At 51.2% G+C, this 11,647-nt stretch overlaps 2 protein-coding genes across 5 annotated transcripts; one reads left to right on the top strand and one right to left on the bottom strand.

The window, feature by feature from the left end:
* Positions 1-1,481: 1,481 nt before the first annotated feature.
* On the top strand, positions 1,482-2,561 carry Rnaseh2c (ribonuclease H2 subunit C). Its single transcript, XM_034504305.2, has 4 exons — positions 1,482-1,719; positions 1,832-2,013; positions 2,089-2,208; positions 2,446-2,561. The coding sequence occupies exons 1-4, from the start codon at positions 1,548-1,550 to the stop codon at positions 2,470-2,472; spliced, it is 501 nt and encodes a 166-aa protein (XP_034360196.1). The 5' UTR covers positions 1,482-1,547; the 3' UTR covers positions 2,473-2,561.
* Positions 2,562-2,638: 77 nt separating this feature from the next.
* On the bottom strand, positions 2,639-10,230 carry Kat5 (lysine acetyltransferase 5). 4 transcript variants are annotated; one of them, XM_034504273.2, is made up of 14 exons: positions 10,088-10,230; positions 9,922-9,988; positions 9,533-9,601; positions 9,306-9,442; positions 8,864-9,019; positions 8,700-8,774; positions 8,322-8,396; positions 7,544-7,792; positions 7,379-7,468; positions 5,227-5,367; positions 5,057-5,150; positions 3,432-3,591; positions 3,239-3,320; positions 2,639-3,154 (listed from the first exon to the last, which is right to left on the bottom strand). In XM_034504273.2, exons 1-14 carry the CDS (start codon positions 10,097-10,099, stop codon positions 3,020-3,022), a joined length of 1,542 nt encoding a protein of 513 aa, XP_034360164.1. In that variant the 5' UTR covers positions 10,100-10,230; the 3' UTR covers positions 2,639-3,019. The 4 variants fall into 4 exon arrangements, with proteins under 4 accessions (XP_034360164.1, XP_034360186.1, XP_034360156.1 ...); XM_034504295.2 differs by lacking the exon at positions 8,864-9,019 and having other exon boundaries at positions 10,088-10,228; XM_034504265.2 differs by having other exon boundaries at positions 9,922-10,114.
* Between the last annotated feature and the right edge of the window lie 1,417 nt (positions 10,231-11,647).

Here is an 11,647-nt window from a genome sequence, read left to right on the forward strand (position 1 = left end):
CTGGTGGAGTATGTGCAGTGAGCTGGTGGGGCATGTGCAGTGAGCTGGTGGGGCATGTGCAGTGAGCTGGTGGAGTATGTGCAGGGAGCTGGTGGAGCATGTGCAGTGAGCTGGTGGAGCATGTGCAGTGAGCTGGTGGAGTATGTGCAGTGAGCTGGTGGGGCATGTGCAGTGAGCTGGTGGGGCATGTGCAGTGAGCTGGTGGAGTATGTGCAGGGAGCTGGTGGAGCATGTGCAGTGAGCTGGTGGAGTATGTGCAGTGAGCTGGTGGGGCATGTGCAGTGAGCTGGTGGGGCATGTGCAGTGAGCTGGTGGAGTATGTGCAGGGAGCTGGTGGAGCATGTGCAGTGAGCTGGTGGAGCATGTGCAGTGAGCTGGTGGAGTATGTGCAGTGAGCTGGTGGGGCATGTGCAGTGAGCTGGTGGAGCATGTGCAGTGAGCTGGTGGGGCATGTGCAGTGAGCTGGTGGGGCATGTGCAGTGAGCTGGTGGAGTATGTGCAGTGAGCTGGTGGAGCATGTGCAGTGAGCTGGTGGAGTATGTGCAGTGAGCTGGTGGAAAAGTACAGCATAGCTGGACATACTGCTTGGAGACCAATTTTGAAACACTGTCTGCTGGCAAGGGGGCTGGAATTTCCAATCTTACGGCATGGAGACAGGCCAGGGGCAGGTTGTTCCCCTTGAGGCTTGAGCAGCTAGGCCCTGCCCTCAAGACTTCTCTAATCATTATGTCCAGCCCCACTGGAAAGTAGCCAGACCCCGTATTACAGAAAAAAAACAAAAACAACAACAACAACAACAACAAAATTCACTCAAGATCAAGCCACAAATTGCATCAATCCCTGAGCCTGCCCCAATATCAGGTTGTAAAATCCGCCATTCTCAGACCACTCTGGATAGTTCTGCCCCACCTCCAAAAACCCTACATAAAGCCTGCCTCCTGCTCAGTTCTTTGCTGCTTCTCTTCTGAGCAGAGACAGCCCCCCCCCCTCCTGTGTCTTTCCCAATAGCTCTCTTATGTGAGGTTGTTGTAGGATAGGATTTTGTATTTTTGGCTCCCAACATTTCTCTTCAGGGCTGTAACATTTACACTGGTCTTAGAGTCAAGTCAGGGGCCTGGTGTTCTTTCTTTGACCCCTTTTCCCTACAAGATGGTAGTTCTAGAGCACGAGCTTAATATGTCCAAGGCCCTGAGTCCAGTTCTCATCACCATCAAAAATAGCTTATCAGACAACCTATACAAATAGGACTCTTTTAGGAGTCCGTTTAGAGTTTTTTGTTTGTTTGTTTGTTTGTTTACTTTCAAACAACAAGAACCATAAAAATATTAGGGCTTGGTGGGCACAAGCTAAACCCCAGCACGGGGAAGTGGAAGCCCAAGGATGAGATCACACATAAAGACTTGACCACAGGAAGGCGTGTCCTTACAGAGAGCAGCCAGAGGAAGACTACGATTCCCATAAGGCTCTGCATCTAGTGCGCTCGGTCTCCCGACAGGCCCTGCGTTTCTCACCCGCCAGCTTTTGCCTGAATATACAAGCCGTCTGAGATGAAGGGTCGGGAGGAAGCGGCGGACGGGAAACAGCGTATTCACCTGCGCCCTGGCTCCCTGCGTGGCGCCGCACCGGCAGAGCTGCACCTCCTGCCGTGCGACATCCTGGTCAGCCGGCCCGCCCCAGTAGAAAGCTTCTTCACGCCCGCCGTCCGCCGCGATGCTGACGGTGAGTCCGGGCAGGCCTCGCGGCTCTCGGGCTTCGTGGTCCGCAGAAGAGGCCGCCGGTACATTCTCCCGGGACCAGGCCGGCCTGATGGCTTTGCATGTTCCTCCTGCAGGGCTGCAGGTGTCGTTCCGCGGTCGCGGCCTGAGGGGCGAGGAGGTAGCTGTGCCGCCAGGGTTTGCGGGATTCGTGATGGTGACAGAGGAGATGGGAGAGGGGCTGATAGGGAAGCTAAACTTCTCAGGGGACGTGGAGGACAAAGCGGACGAGGCGCAGGAGCCACTAGAGAGGGACTTGGTGAGCAGAGGGAGATGGTAGGTTCGGGGTGAGGGCAGTAGCTGCTGTCCCGATTCTGAACCCGGACTTTTCTAGGACCGCTTTATCGGAGCGACCTGCAGCTTCAGCCACTTTACCTTGTGGGGTCTGGAAACGGTCCCTGGTCCAGATGCAAAAGTGCATAGGGCCCTAGGTTGGCCCAGCCTTGCTGCAGCGGTACGTATACTCATGGGCCCTCTCCCGCTCAGGCTTAGTCGGTTCTCCCACCCACTTTAAATCGTGTTTCTAGTGATTTGGGGGGGTTTTAGGGCAATAAACACCACAGGGATCATGACTCCGGAGGTCCAGACTAAGGAGTGGTGGGAGGCATTCCCGACTTTTCTCTCAGGCTATCACCCTGAGCAGCTGGGTCCCCACCCAACTGCTGTGTATTATCAGTGACTCCTGTTGCAGATTCACTCACAGGTGCCTGAGGACTGAGAATCAGAGAATGAAAATGAAAGTCACAGAACCCTTCACACCACTTTGGAGCCACTGTTTCTATCCTAATAAATGAGATCGTCACAATGCCTCTGAGTCTGTGGGCACCTTAGCACCCTGAAGCTGGCATTGCATGGTACCCAGTCTGGCAAGAACTCCTGATAGCTCTGCCTATATAAACAATTTATTTCTGGGGGCAAGAGGGGCCAGATTTTTACAACCAGCGCCCACCCACCCTCCAGCTCCTTTATAAAAGAAATTTTTACAATCACCAGTCCTGTACAGAATGCTCCCCACCCATCTTCATGTACACAGCTGCCTGGACCCCTCTGGTCCGTGTTCAGAGCGAACCTGGGCCAATAAACCAGCTATCCTTGGAGTTGGCCTAGACCTGAGCTTGCCTTGGTACTGGCCACTAGTTGGCCCCTCCTAGGCCTCGTCTCCTTTTGGGTCTGTCCTTCAGTCTGTCTCCATTTGCATGCCTCTTCGAAGCTCAAATGGGATAAGACGGGATGCCAGCTATGTTGGTGCTGCAGTGGGCAGTGTGTCACCACTTCCCTCGCTTGCTCCAGTCCTTGGGAGTGAAATGCAGACACTTGGAGTCGATGCGAAGGAGTCTCTTGAGCATGGCCCGCTCGTGCCCATCCACGATGTCTTCTGACAGAGTTAGGATGTACTGGCCCTGAGCAAGAGAGAGACCCAGCTCACGGTCAGCTCAGAGCCTGCATCCCGTACCTTCACAAATCCCCTAAGCATGCCTCCTAACCTTGTAGTAATTGATGAGGTTGAGATACTGCAGTGTGGAGATGACGTCTTCTTTCTTGATACTAGTGATTTCACTGATCTCACTGTGGGGGTGGGAGGGAAAGTTAAGTCCCCTGAGAGTATTCATCTGTTCCCAGAAACCCCAAGGACAGACAGGCCATACCACAAACCCCCAGATGGGCATTTGGGCTCACTTGATGGTGATCTGTGGCCTCTCCCCGCTCTCCGACTTCAGCCCCATCAGGATCTCCAAGATGGTCTGGGACCAGTAACTTCGGTAAGATAGGAGGCCAAGATCTGACAGGGGTTTCTCAGGAGTTCCTGTTTTCCCTTCTACTTTCGAGAGTTCATAGCCTAAAGCAATGGAGCACAAGAGGCGGAGTCAGTGTCACATGTACACAGCAGCACATAAGAAGAGACTGCGGAGCTGGGTTGCCTGGCTCTGTCTCCCACTTACTCTTGGTGATGGGTCAGCAGCTTCCCTGCCTGCCTTGTAGGGGAGCCAAAGGCGTCTAGAAGAGCAGCTATGGTTGGGTACTTGTCAGCCAGTGAAGGCTGACAGGGCCAGAGTGCTATATTCTCCACTGCCTGTGTCTGGGTGTGTGGCGGTAGTGAGGGAGCCCTTTCGGTGTTATCAGCTTAAATAGCTGTGAGCCTGGGAATGTCAGCCGCTTTTAGCAGAATGGGCTGGATGGTTAAGGACATAATCGGAAAGGACAGAGCCAGGCACCTGACCCTTGGTGGCCCTTTCCCTTGTGTTGACCACTAGGCACTACCAGACATACAGTTCCTGAGACCGTTAGGCCCCGCAGAGCTGACAGGGCCCTGGGAATGTCCCTCTTAGTTTGGAGACACCCTTCCTTGCCCTCAGCTCTGACCTCATGATGACTCCCGACATTCTCTGCTCCTGGCTAAATCTCTATTGGCAGTCTCACCCTCCTAACTCAAACACCCTTGGAGGGAGGGGCAGGAGAGGCTGGTGTCTGGGAAGGGAAGAGAGCTACTGGATCCCACAGTTGACAGTCCCACAAATCCACTGGATGCTGTATTTGCCTCTATAGTTAGGAACCGTGTTCAGTGATTACCTCCCTACCCTTTTATTGATCTACTGGCATTTCTGTGTCCTACTAGGCAAAAGTAGGCACATCTTCATGGTTTGCCCTTTGAGTTTCCTTTCACCTGCTCTAATCAGTAACATACTCCAAACATCATGACTTTGAACAAGTCAGACATCTGTGTTTTCACCAGCAAAAAAAGCTAAAGCTTCTTCCCAGACTCCTGGGTCAGAAAACAGTTAAATGAAGGAATGTGGATGGGTGGACTAACACAGCAGAGAACAATGTCATTTCAGAGTAAGAGTCCATGTCCTCAAAAGAGGCCAGAGCCTGCTTGGATATTCAAAGACTAGCCTTACAAAGAAGCAGGATAGAGTCTGTCTTTAGTGGTTGTATACCTTTCTGAACACCTACTGCCTGCAAGGTTCAGGCATCCCTGGTGACATGACCCGTGGTCCCTGACCACACTTTCTAGGGTGCACACTGAAGGTGAACGTGAGGAGCTGCCCGAGCTGCTTGCTCAGCTCCAGATGGGGACACACAGTTCCCATTTGGGAAAAGTTGGGTAGCTCACAGGCCTTTAGCCAAAGAGAAGTGGATGCTGGGAATCTACTCCAGGAAACAAGGCAGTCAATTGAGGAAAGGACCTTGGCAGAATATCCCTTTATTTCTGGCGGCTCTCCTGGTGACTGGTTTGTCTGCATGTAAAGCACACCCACATAGGCTTGGCCTGCCAGCCTCCAGGCAAGGCAGCACATACTCACTGAACTCAATGAGCAGCTTGCCATAGCCCCGGCGCTGATAGGGAGGCAGAGTCAAGATGCAGGCCACATTGTAATCTTCTGTGGACTCCTTTTCCTGGAATAAGAGTAGGTGGGTTTAAAGAAGGCCAGGCTCAGGGCAGCACTGAGGGACAGCCTGGGTGGGTGCTGACCTTGGAGAAGTAGCCCACGATGTGGAAGCCTTTGCAATCATACTCCGTCATTACATAGAAGAGGAAGGGGTCTGTGTCATAGTACAGTGTCTTGTGGTCCAGGAAGCACTTGGCCAGAAGACACAGGTTTTGTGAGTAACTCTGTAAAGAAAAGACCTGCCAGTCTACTCTGGGTACTGTTTAAAGAGTTACATTTGTCCGTGCACTTGGGACTGCAATGTGCCTGTATACAACATGACATGCCAGTCAGGGACCTCTGGGAGTCCATTCTCCTTCCACCATGGGTTCCACAGTGAACTCGGGTGGCCAGGCTTTTGTGACAAGCACGTCTACTCACTGAGCCATCTCAAGGCTCTGAGGAACACTTATTTGTGCTGTTCCAGTTGGGAGGGTTGAGCTTCCCTCCCAAAACCCTGACCCACCACCAGTCAGATTATCGCACTGCTTAGATAAGCACTACTTCTTTAGTGACGAGGATCCTACATATTAATGTCCAACTGCCTGTCCCTCTGGTGAGCTGTATAGCTTCCACATACCCAGCAAAGCCTGCCCTGGGCCTGCATTGCCCTCTGTTCAACTTAACAGTAGTCAACAATATTTCCAAGCCAGGAATGGTAGTGTATATACCTATAACAGCACTTAGGAGGCAGAGGCAGATACAAGTTTGAAATCAGCCAGCTAGGGATACAGATACTTTTTAGGTTTTGTTTTGTTAAGTTTCCAAATAGACTCGTCAGGAGAGAAGTTCTAACCATGTGGCTGTTCTTTGAGTCTGGGTGTCAGAACCCTAATACTCTGGCCACAGTGATCCTTCCTGGGAATTGGTCTGCTATTCTCCAGTGGAGATTTAAGGAACTGCCAGCCTTAGGGATTTTCCCTACAGAACTCTGGACTGGCCGGCTGCCGCATCACACGATTTTTGTTTTGTTTTTTGTTTTTTTGAGATAGGATTTCTCTGTGTAATCCTGGCTGTCCCGGAACTCACTTTGTAGACCAGGCTGGCCTTGAACTCAGAAATCCGCCTGCCTCTGCCTCCCAAGTGCTGGGATTAAAGGCGTTCGACACCACCGCCAGGTGCAACGATTTCTATCTACTCAAACCACCACACTTATGTGGAATGTTGTGTCTTCCTCTCGAATTAGCTCCTCTTCAAGGTAAGCTCCCAAACCAATACAAGTATATGCCTCTCTCCCTCTGGACCCTGGAGGCCTTAAAAAGTGTGTATCTCAAGGACCTCCACACTTGTCACCTAAAGAAACCCAAACCTGCTCCTCTCTACTGATCTTGTTCCCGTCACCTGACCTTTGACCTTGCCTCATCATCTCTCCTCTTCCTTTTTCATGCACTTCCTGGTATATCAGTGCCTGCATTTCTGAACCCAAATGCTTAGAACTATCTAAATATGTTCTCTCCATCATGCCCTGGCTCACAGGTTAACCTGCAAACTATTTCAAAACAGATCTGACTACATTAGCCCTGGCTGGCCTAGAACTCCCTATAGACCAGCAAGAGACCTGCCTGCTTCTGCTTCCCGGGTGCTGGGAATAAAGGATGTGCCAGCACACCCGGAAGACCCTTTTTTAAGCTTGGTTTTGAGAAAGGATCTTACTGTGTAGTTCAGACCAGCCTTGGACCTCAGCTCCTCCAGCATCAGTGTCTTCAATGCTGTGATCATAAATGCACCACCATGCTGGGCCAAATTGTTCTTTAGCTGCCAATTTTACATTTAACCTTTGCTGCCTTACTTTTTTTGTTTTGGTTCCCTGAGATAGATCTTTCTCACTTTATAGCTCAGGTTGGCTTGGAACTCATTACAGCCCAGACTAATCTTGAACTCAGGAGTATTCTGAGCGCTGAGATTATAGGCATATACATCTCCAAGCTCTGATGACAGTTTCCTCTGCACTCTGCTAACCCACCCTTTGTTTCCAGACACTGCTCATACCGGGATCTGAATAGCTGGTATGTCTGCTTCTGCCATGGACAATAACCTCTCAGAGAATTTGTCTAAATCCCAGTATTCTGTACATTCCCCTGCTCTACATCAGGAATTCAGTAAAAATAGTGAACTGATATATAGCCAGAGTGGTCAACTGTTCTGAGCAGGAAAAAGTTGTTCATATGACTCCAGCCCCATGCCCAAGCCACTGACCTTGTTTTTCCGTCCATCAATCTCAAAAAAGGAGATGGTGCCCTTGCGGTAAATTTCATTGCCTGGAGGGTGCCGAAGATCACATTTGGTCTAAGGACAAAAGGAGGATCAGGTGGGGACTGGTGAGGGTACACTGGGTAGGCAGCCTCCCAAGACCCCTCATACCAAGTGGCGTTGCAGACACTTGAGGCTACGGCCATATTTGAGGCAAAATTCACACAGGTAGAGGACAGGTAGCGTGGTAAGCTCTTGTGGGTACGGGGAGAAGTACCACGGCTTGAGGCGGTGCCGGCCAAGCTCAATACACTCAATGTTCTTCATCCGGGTGACAATGTCGTCGTGGCTCCGGTCAGACACCAAACTACCAGTCATGCGTGGTGCTGATGGTATTCCATCTGAGCTGTCCTGGGAATCCTGCCCAAGGCAAACGGAAAACACTAGATAATAGCAGTTAAGCAGAACACGGCTCACAACACTGCCATAAGTTTCTTCCTGCAAGTCTAACATCAACTAAGGGGAAAGCATCATAATCTCCACTTTCCAAAATAAACCAAGACCAAGAAATTGGTAGTATGATTTAAAACAAAACAAAACCAAAACAAAAAAAAGCCCAATGGTTCATCTGCTTGGCTCGAAACCAACACCTTCACTGCCTAACACCTCTTGTTTACTTTTAAGATTTATTTATGTATATGAGCACACTACACTGGTGCTCATGCATCAGAAGAGGGCATCAGATCTCTTTATAGATGGTTGTGAGCCACCATGTAGTTGCTGGGGATTGAACTCAGGACCTCTGGAAGAGCAGTCAGTGCTCTTAACCTCTGAGCCATCTCTCCAGCCCTACTTGTTTGCTTTTAAACTGGTCACTGAATGAACTCTCCATGCCCAAGTCCATGTCCCCTTTTCCAGCTTCCCTTTCCCTCTACTCCTTGATACCCACCTCATCAGTGCCCAAGCAATTAGATTTCCGCTTCCGTCCTGGCTGTGCTGCCACTGCCCTACGGGCTGATCCATTCTGTGGACAAGACAGAAGAGAAAGGGTGACCATGAGATGACCCTGGAGGGGGATGCTAGACAGCATGAGAGAAGGGGGGAAAGACCAGACAGGCTGTTAGGATGGCTTAGTGGTTAAGAACCCTGATCTTCCAGAGGACATGGGTTCCTTTCCTAGGACCCACATGATGGCTCACAACTATCTCTAACTCCAGTTTCAATGGATTCAATGCCCTCTTCTGGTCACCTACACAGTCATGCAAGTAGAACACATGCATAACACAGACAGAACATTCATACACATAAAAAAGACTGGGAGACTCACCTGGGGGAAAACTGAGGCTGGGGCTGTCTCGCTGGGCACTGGAGTTGCTGGTGAAACGACCTCCACCTTCCGTTTCTGCAGAGAGAAACCAGGAAAGGTGGGTCAGAAGGTAGAGAAGGTGGGACCTGAGAAGAAAGCAAGGTCCCTGGAATTGCTGAGGGTACCGTTGAGCGGTGGTTGGGTTGCAGGCAGGAGCTGGAGGAGAGCGGCTGGTCAGGCTCGCCACCTGGAATGGCCTCCCGCTCCTTAGGCAGGTTGAAGCGGAGTGTGATCTGGACCGGGATTGGCAAGGTCTTCCCGCTGGCCTGGGCGGAGGCCGGCTGTAGAGATAGGTCCAGGGTCTTCCTCTGGGGTGGGGATGGTGGCGGGATGGCGAAGGGGAGGATGGGCCCCTCAGCATGGAGTGATCAAATCCCACCCTCTGCCTTCTCTAAAGCAAGGCCATACTGGACTCTGGAAGCTACACCTGCAATTTAGTCCCCATCCTTTGCAAGCTGAAGCCATGGCAGAAGACTGCTGCCTCCTGCCCATTAGGGAACCCCTGAGGCCAAGAGATGCAAGAAGGAAGAGGCAGGAGAGAAAAGATGAAATGGGGGACCTACTCACCACCTCTCTTTCGGGAGAGCCGGGGCGGGACCCAGGAAGTCCGTTCTTGGTAGGTGTTTTGGCCTCTTTCTTGGGAAATTGGATCTTCTTTAAGTCCAGCCGCTCGTGAGTCACCCATTCATCCAGACGTTTGTTGACTGCAGCAGTGAAAATGGCTCAGGAGGGAATGCCAGAGGCTGCCCTCAACCCTATCCAGCAACCCCACTTCATCCAGGCCCAGGACTCACAATCAATGTAATGGACATAGAAAAGCTTCCGGCCACTGATGTCCTTCACGCTCAGGATCTCAGCCAGGGCTATGGGAACAACACAGACAGGGGGTCTTAATCAAGGCAGGTCATGAGACTCCACCCTTCGACCTGAATTCCACCTCCAGGCTGGATGCCTATGTCCCAGCACTTAGGAGGGCTGGTTCAAGACCCCTTTAGTCACCAAGTGACACCTCTCTACAAGCCCCGCCCGGATCGTCTCCGTACGTCCAAAAGCCACGCCCCTCCTTCCGACTATCTGCGACCGCCCCAGGATTGCAGAAGCCCCTCCCCCTCCCGTGTGATCGTTGACTCCCTCCCGCCCCTCGCCCTCAGGTTCCTTGGACCCGCCCCCCGACGTCACTCACGCCACTCATCTTCGTTGTCCTGGTTGCGCCGCAGCACGGGCAGGCGGCAGCCCTCGATTATCTCCCCCTGGGGAGACAGCGCGGCGCCAGGGTCGGCTACTGGGGGGCCTCGGGCTCTACCCACCTCCCCTGGCTCCCTCCGCCCCGCCCCGGGCACCGGACTCACCACCTCCGCCATCTTCCCTCCCTCCACTGCCACTTCCGGCCCCTCTGGGAAACGTCACTTCCGGAGCTGAGTGCGCTATAGGCCTGAGCCTTTTGAAACAGTTTGAGAGGAAAACACTTGAGAATCACTGCTAGCTGGTTGGTAGTAAAAAGCGGGCCCGTTTGGGGAATGAAAGAACAGGGCGTTGTAAGCCTGAGGCCAAGTACTAGGTGGGATCCCCATTACGCGCACAGCGATTGGAGGGACGCCGAATCTGTCACGTGACGCCCACCGGGCGCGACGCCGGTCACTCAGATCAAGTGTTGAGGCTTTGTCTGGCGGCAGTGTTCTGGTGAGCCTCATAGTGGCAGTGTGAGGTGTCACCCTGAGTAAGAGTCTAAGGAGTGGGGTTTTGAGCCCTGGCGAGTCAGAACTGAAGGGCTTTAAAGATCCAGCCTAGTGTTTGCATATGATTGCACAGGCCTGGGGACTTAGCAAGATTTTTCAGTTCTTAATACTGGATTTTTATTTTTTTAATAGTATGCATGTGGCTCTATATGGAAGATTCAAAGTTCCAGTAGTCATTCAGTCAACGAGGATGGATGTCTCTGCTGGAATTCATTATACATCAGAATCCCAAAAAAGTAGGCTCTAATGACAGTGAAGGAGAGGACTTGCCAAAGAGAGCAAGTAGGCAGAGTAAAAGCGGCCTGGCAGTGGTGGCACACGTATTCACTCTGGAGGCAGAAGCAGGCGAATCTCTATGAGTTTGAGGCCAGCCTAGTCTACAGAGTCAGTTCCAGGACAGCCAGGCCTACACAAGGAAACCCTGTCCCGGGGGTTGGCAGGGAGGAAAATAGTCTTTGTTTCATGTCTTTATATTAGTTTCCAGCAGAAGGAGCATCTTCCGCCCTTGAATAACAAGAATAAAGGTGAGTTCTCCTACCTCAAAGATCTGCGTTAAAAGTGGTTCTTCCTCCAAGCACTGGGGAGGCAGAGGCAGGCGGATCTCCCGAGTGTGAAGCCAGCCTGGTCTACAGAGCAAGTTCCAAAACAACCAGGGCTACACTGAGAAACCCTGTCTTAAAAACACAAAATGAAACAGTGGGTCTTCCCACTTCACATTAGGCAAAAATTGTTCACATATATGTTCTATTTTTGGGGTTTAGTTAAATCCAGATATAATCAAATGGACAACCAAGAATAACTATCACAGATATTAATAAAGTGCCTAAGGGGTGGGAGGAACCCTTTGGCCTCTGTTCTAAGTGTTGCCAGTTTAAATGGTTCCAGGTCCGTTTGGCCACTTTTAGAAGAGTTTATGTGCAGAAGTAAAGGAGGAGTGTTGCTTGCATCACAGAAGTATGAATAACAGCACTTGGATTTGATATGTGTGTAGACTATGTTCAGCATGAGAAGTACTGAAAAACCAATAGGCCTTTTGTTGTTTGCTTTGAGATGAAGTCTCACTTTGTAGCCCTTCTTGGCCTGGAACCTGTCATGAGGATGACAACAGCCATGTGCAAGCACATGGGATGGTATTTTTCTCTCTGGTGAGTACTGAGTTGTGCTATCTTTCAG

Source organism: Arvicanthis niloticus, chromosome 1 (genome assembly GCF_011762505.2).
Source record: "Arvicanthis niloticus isolate mArvNil1 chromosome 1, mArvNil1.pat.X, whole genome shotgun sequence".
Lineage (NCBI taxonomy): Eukaryota > Metazoa > Chordata > Mammalia > Rodentia > Muridae > Arvicanthis > Arvicanthis niloticus.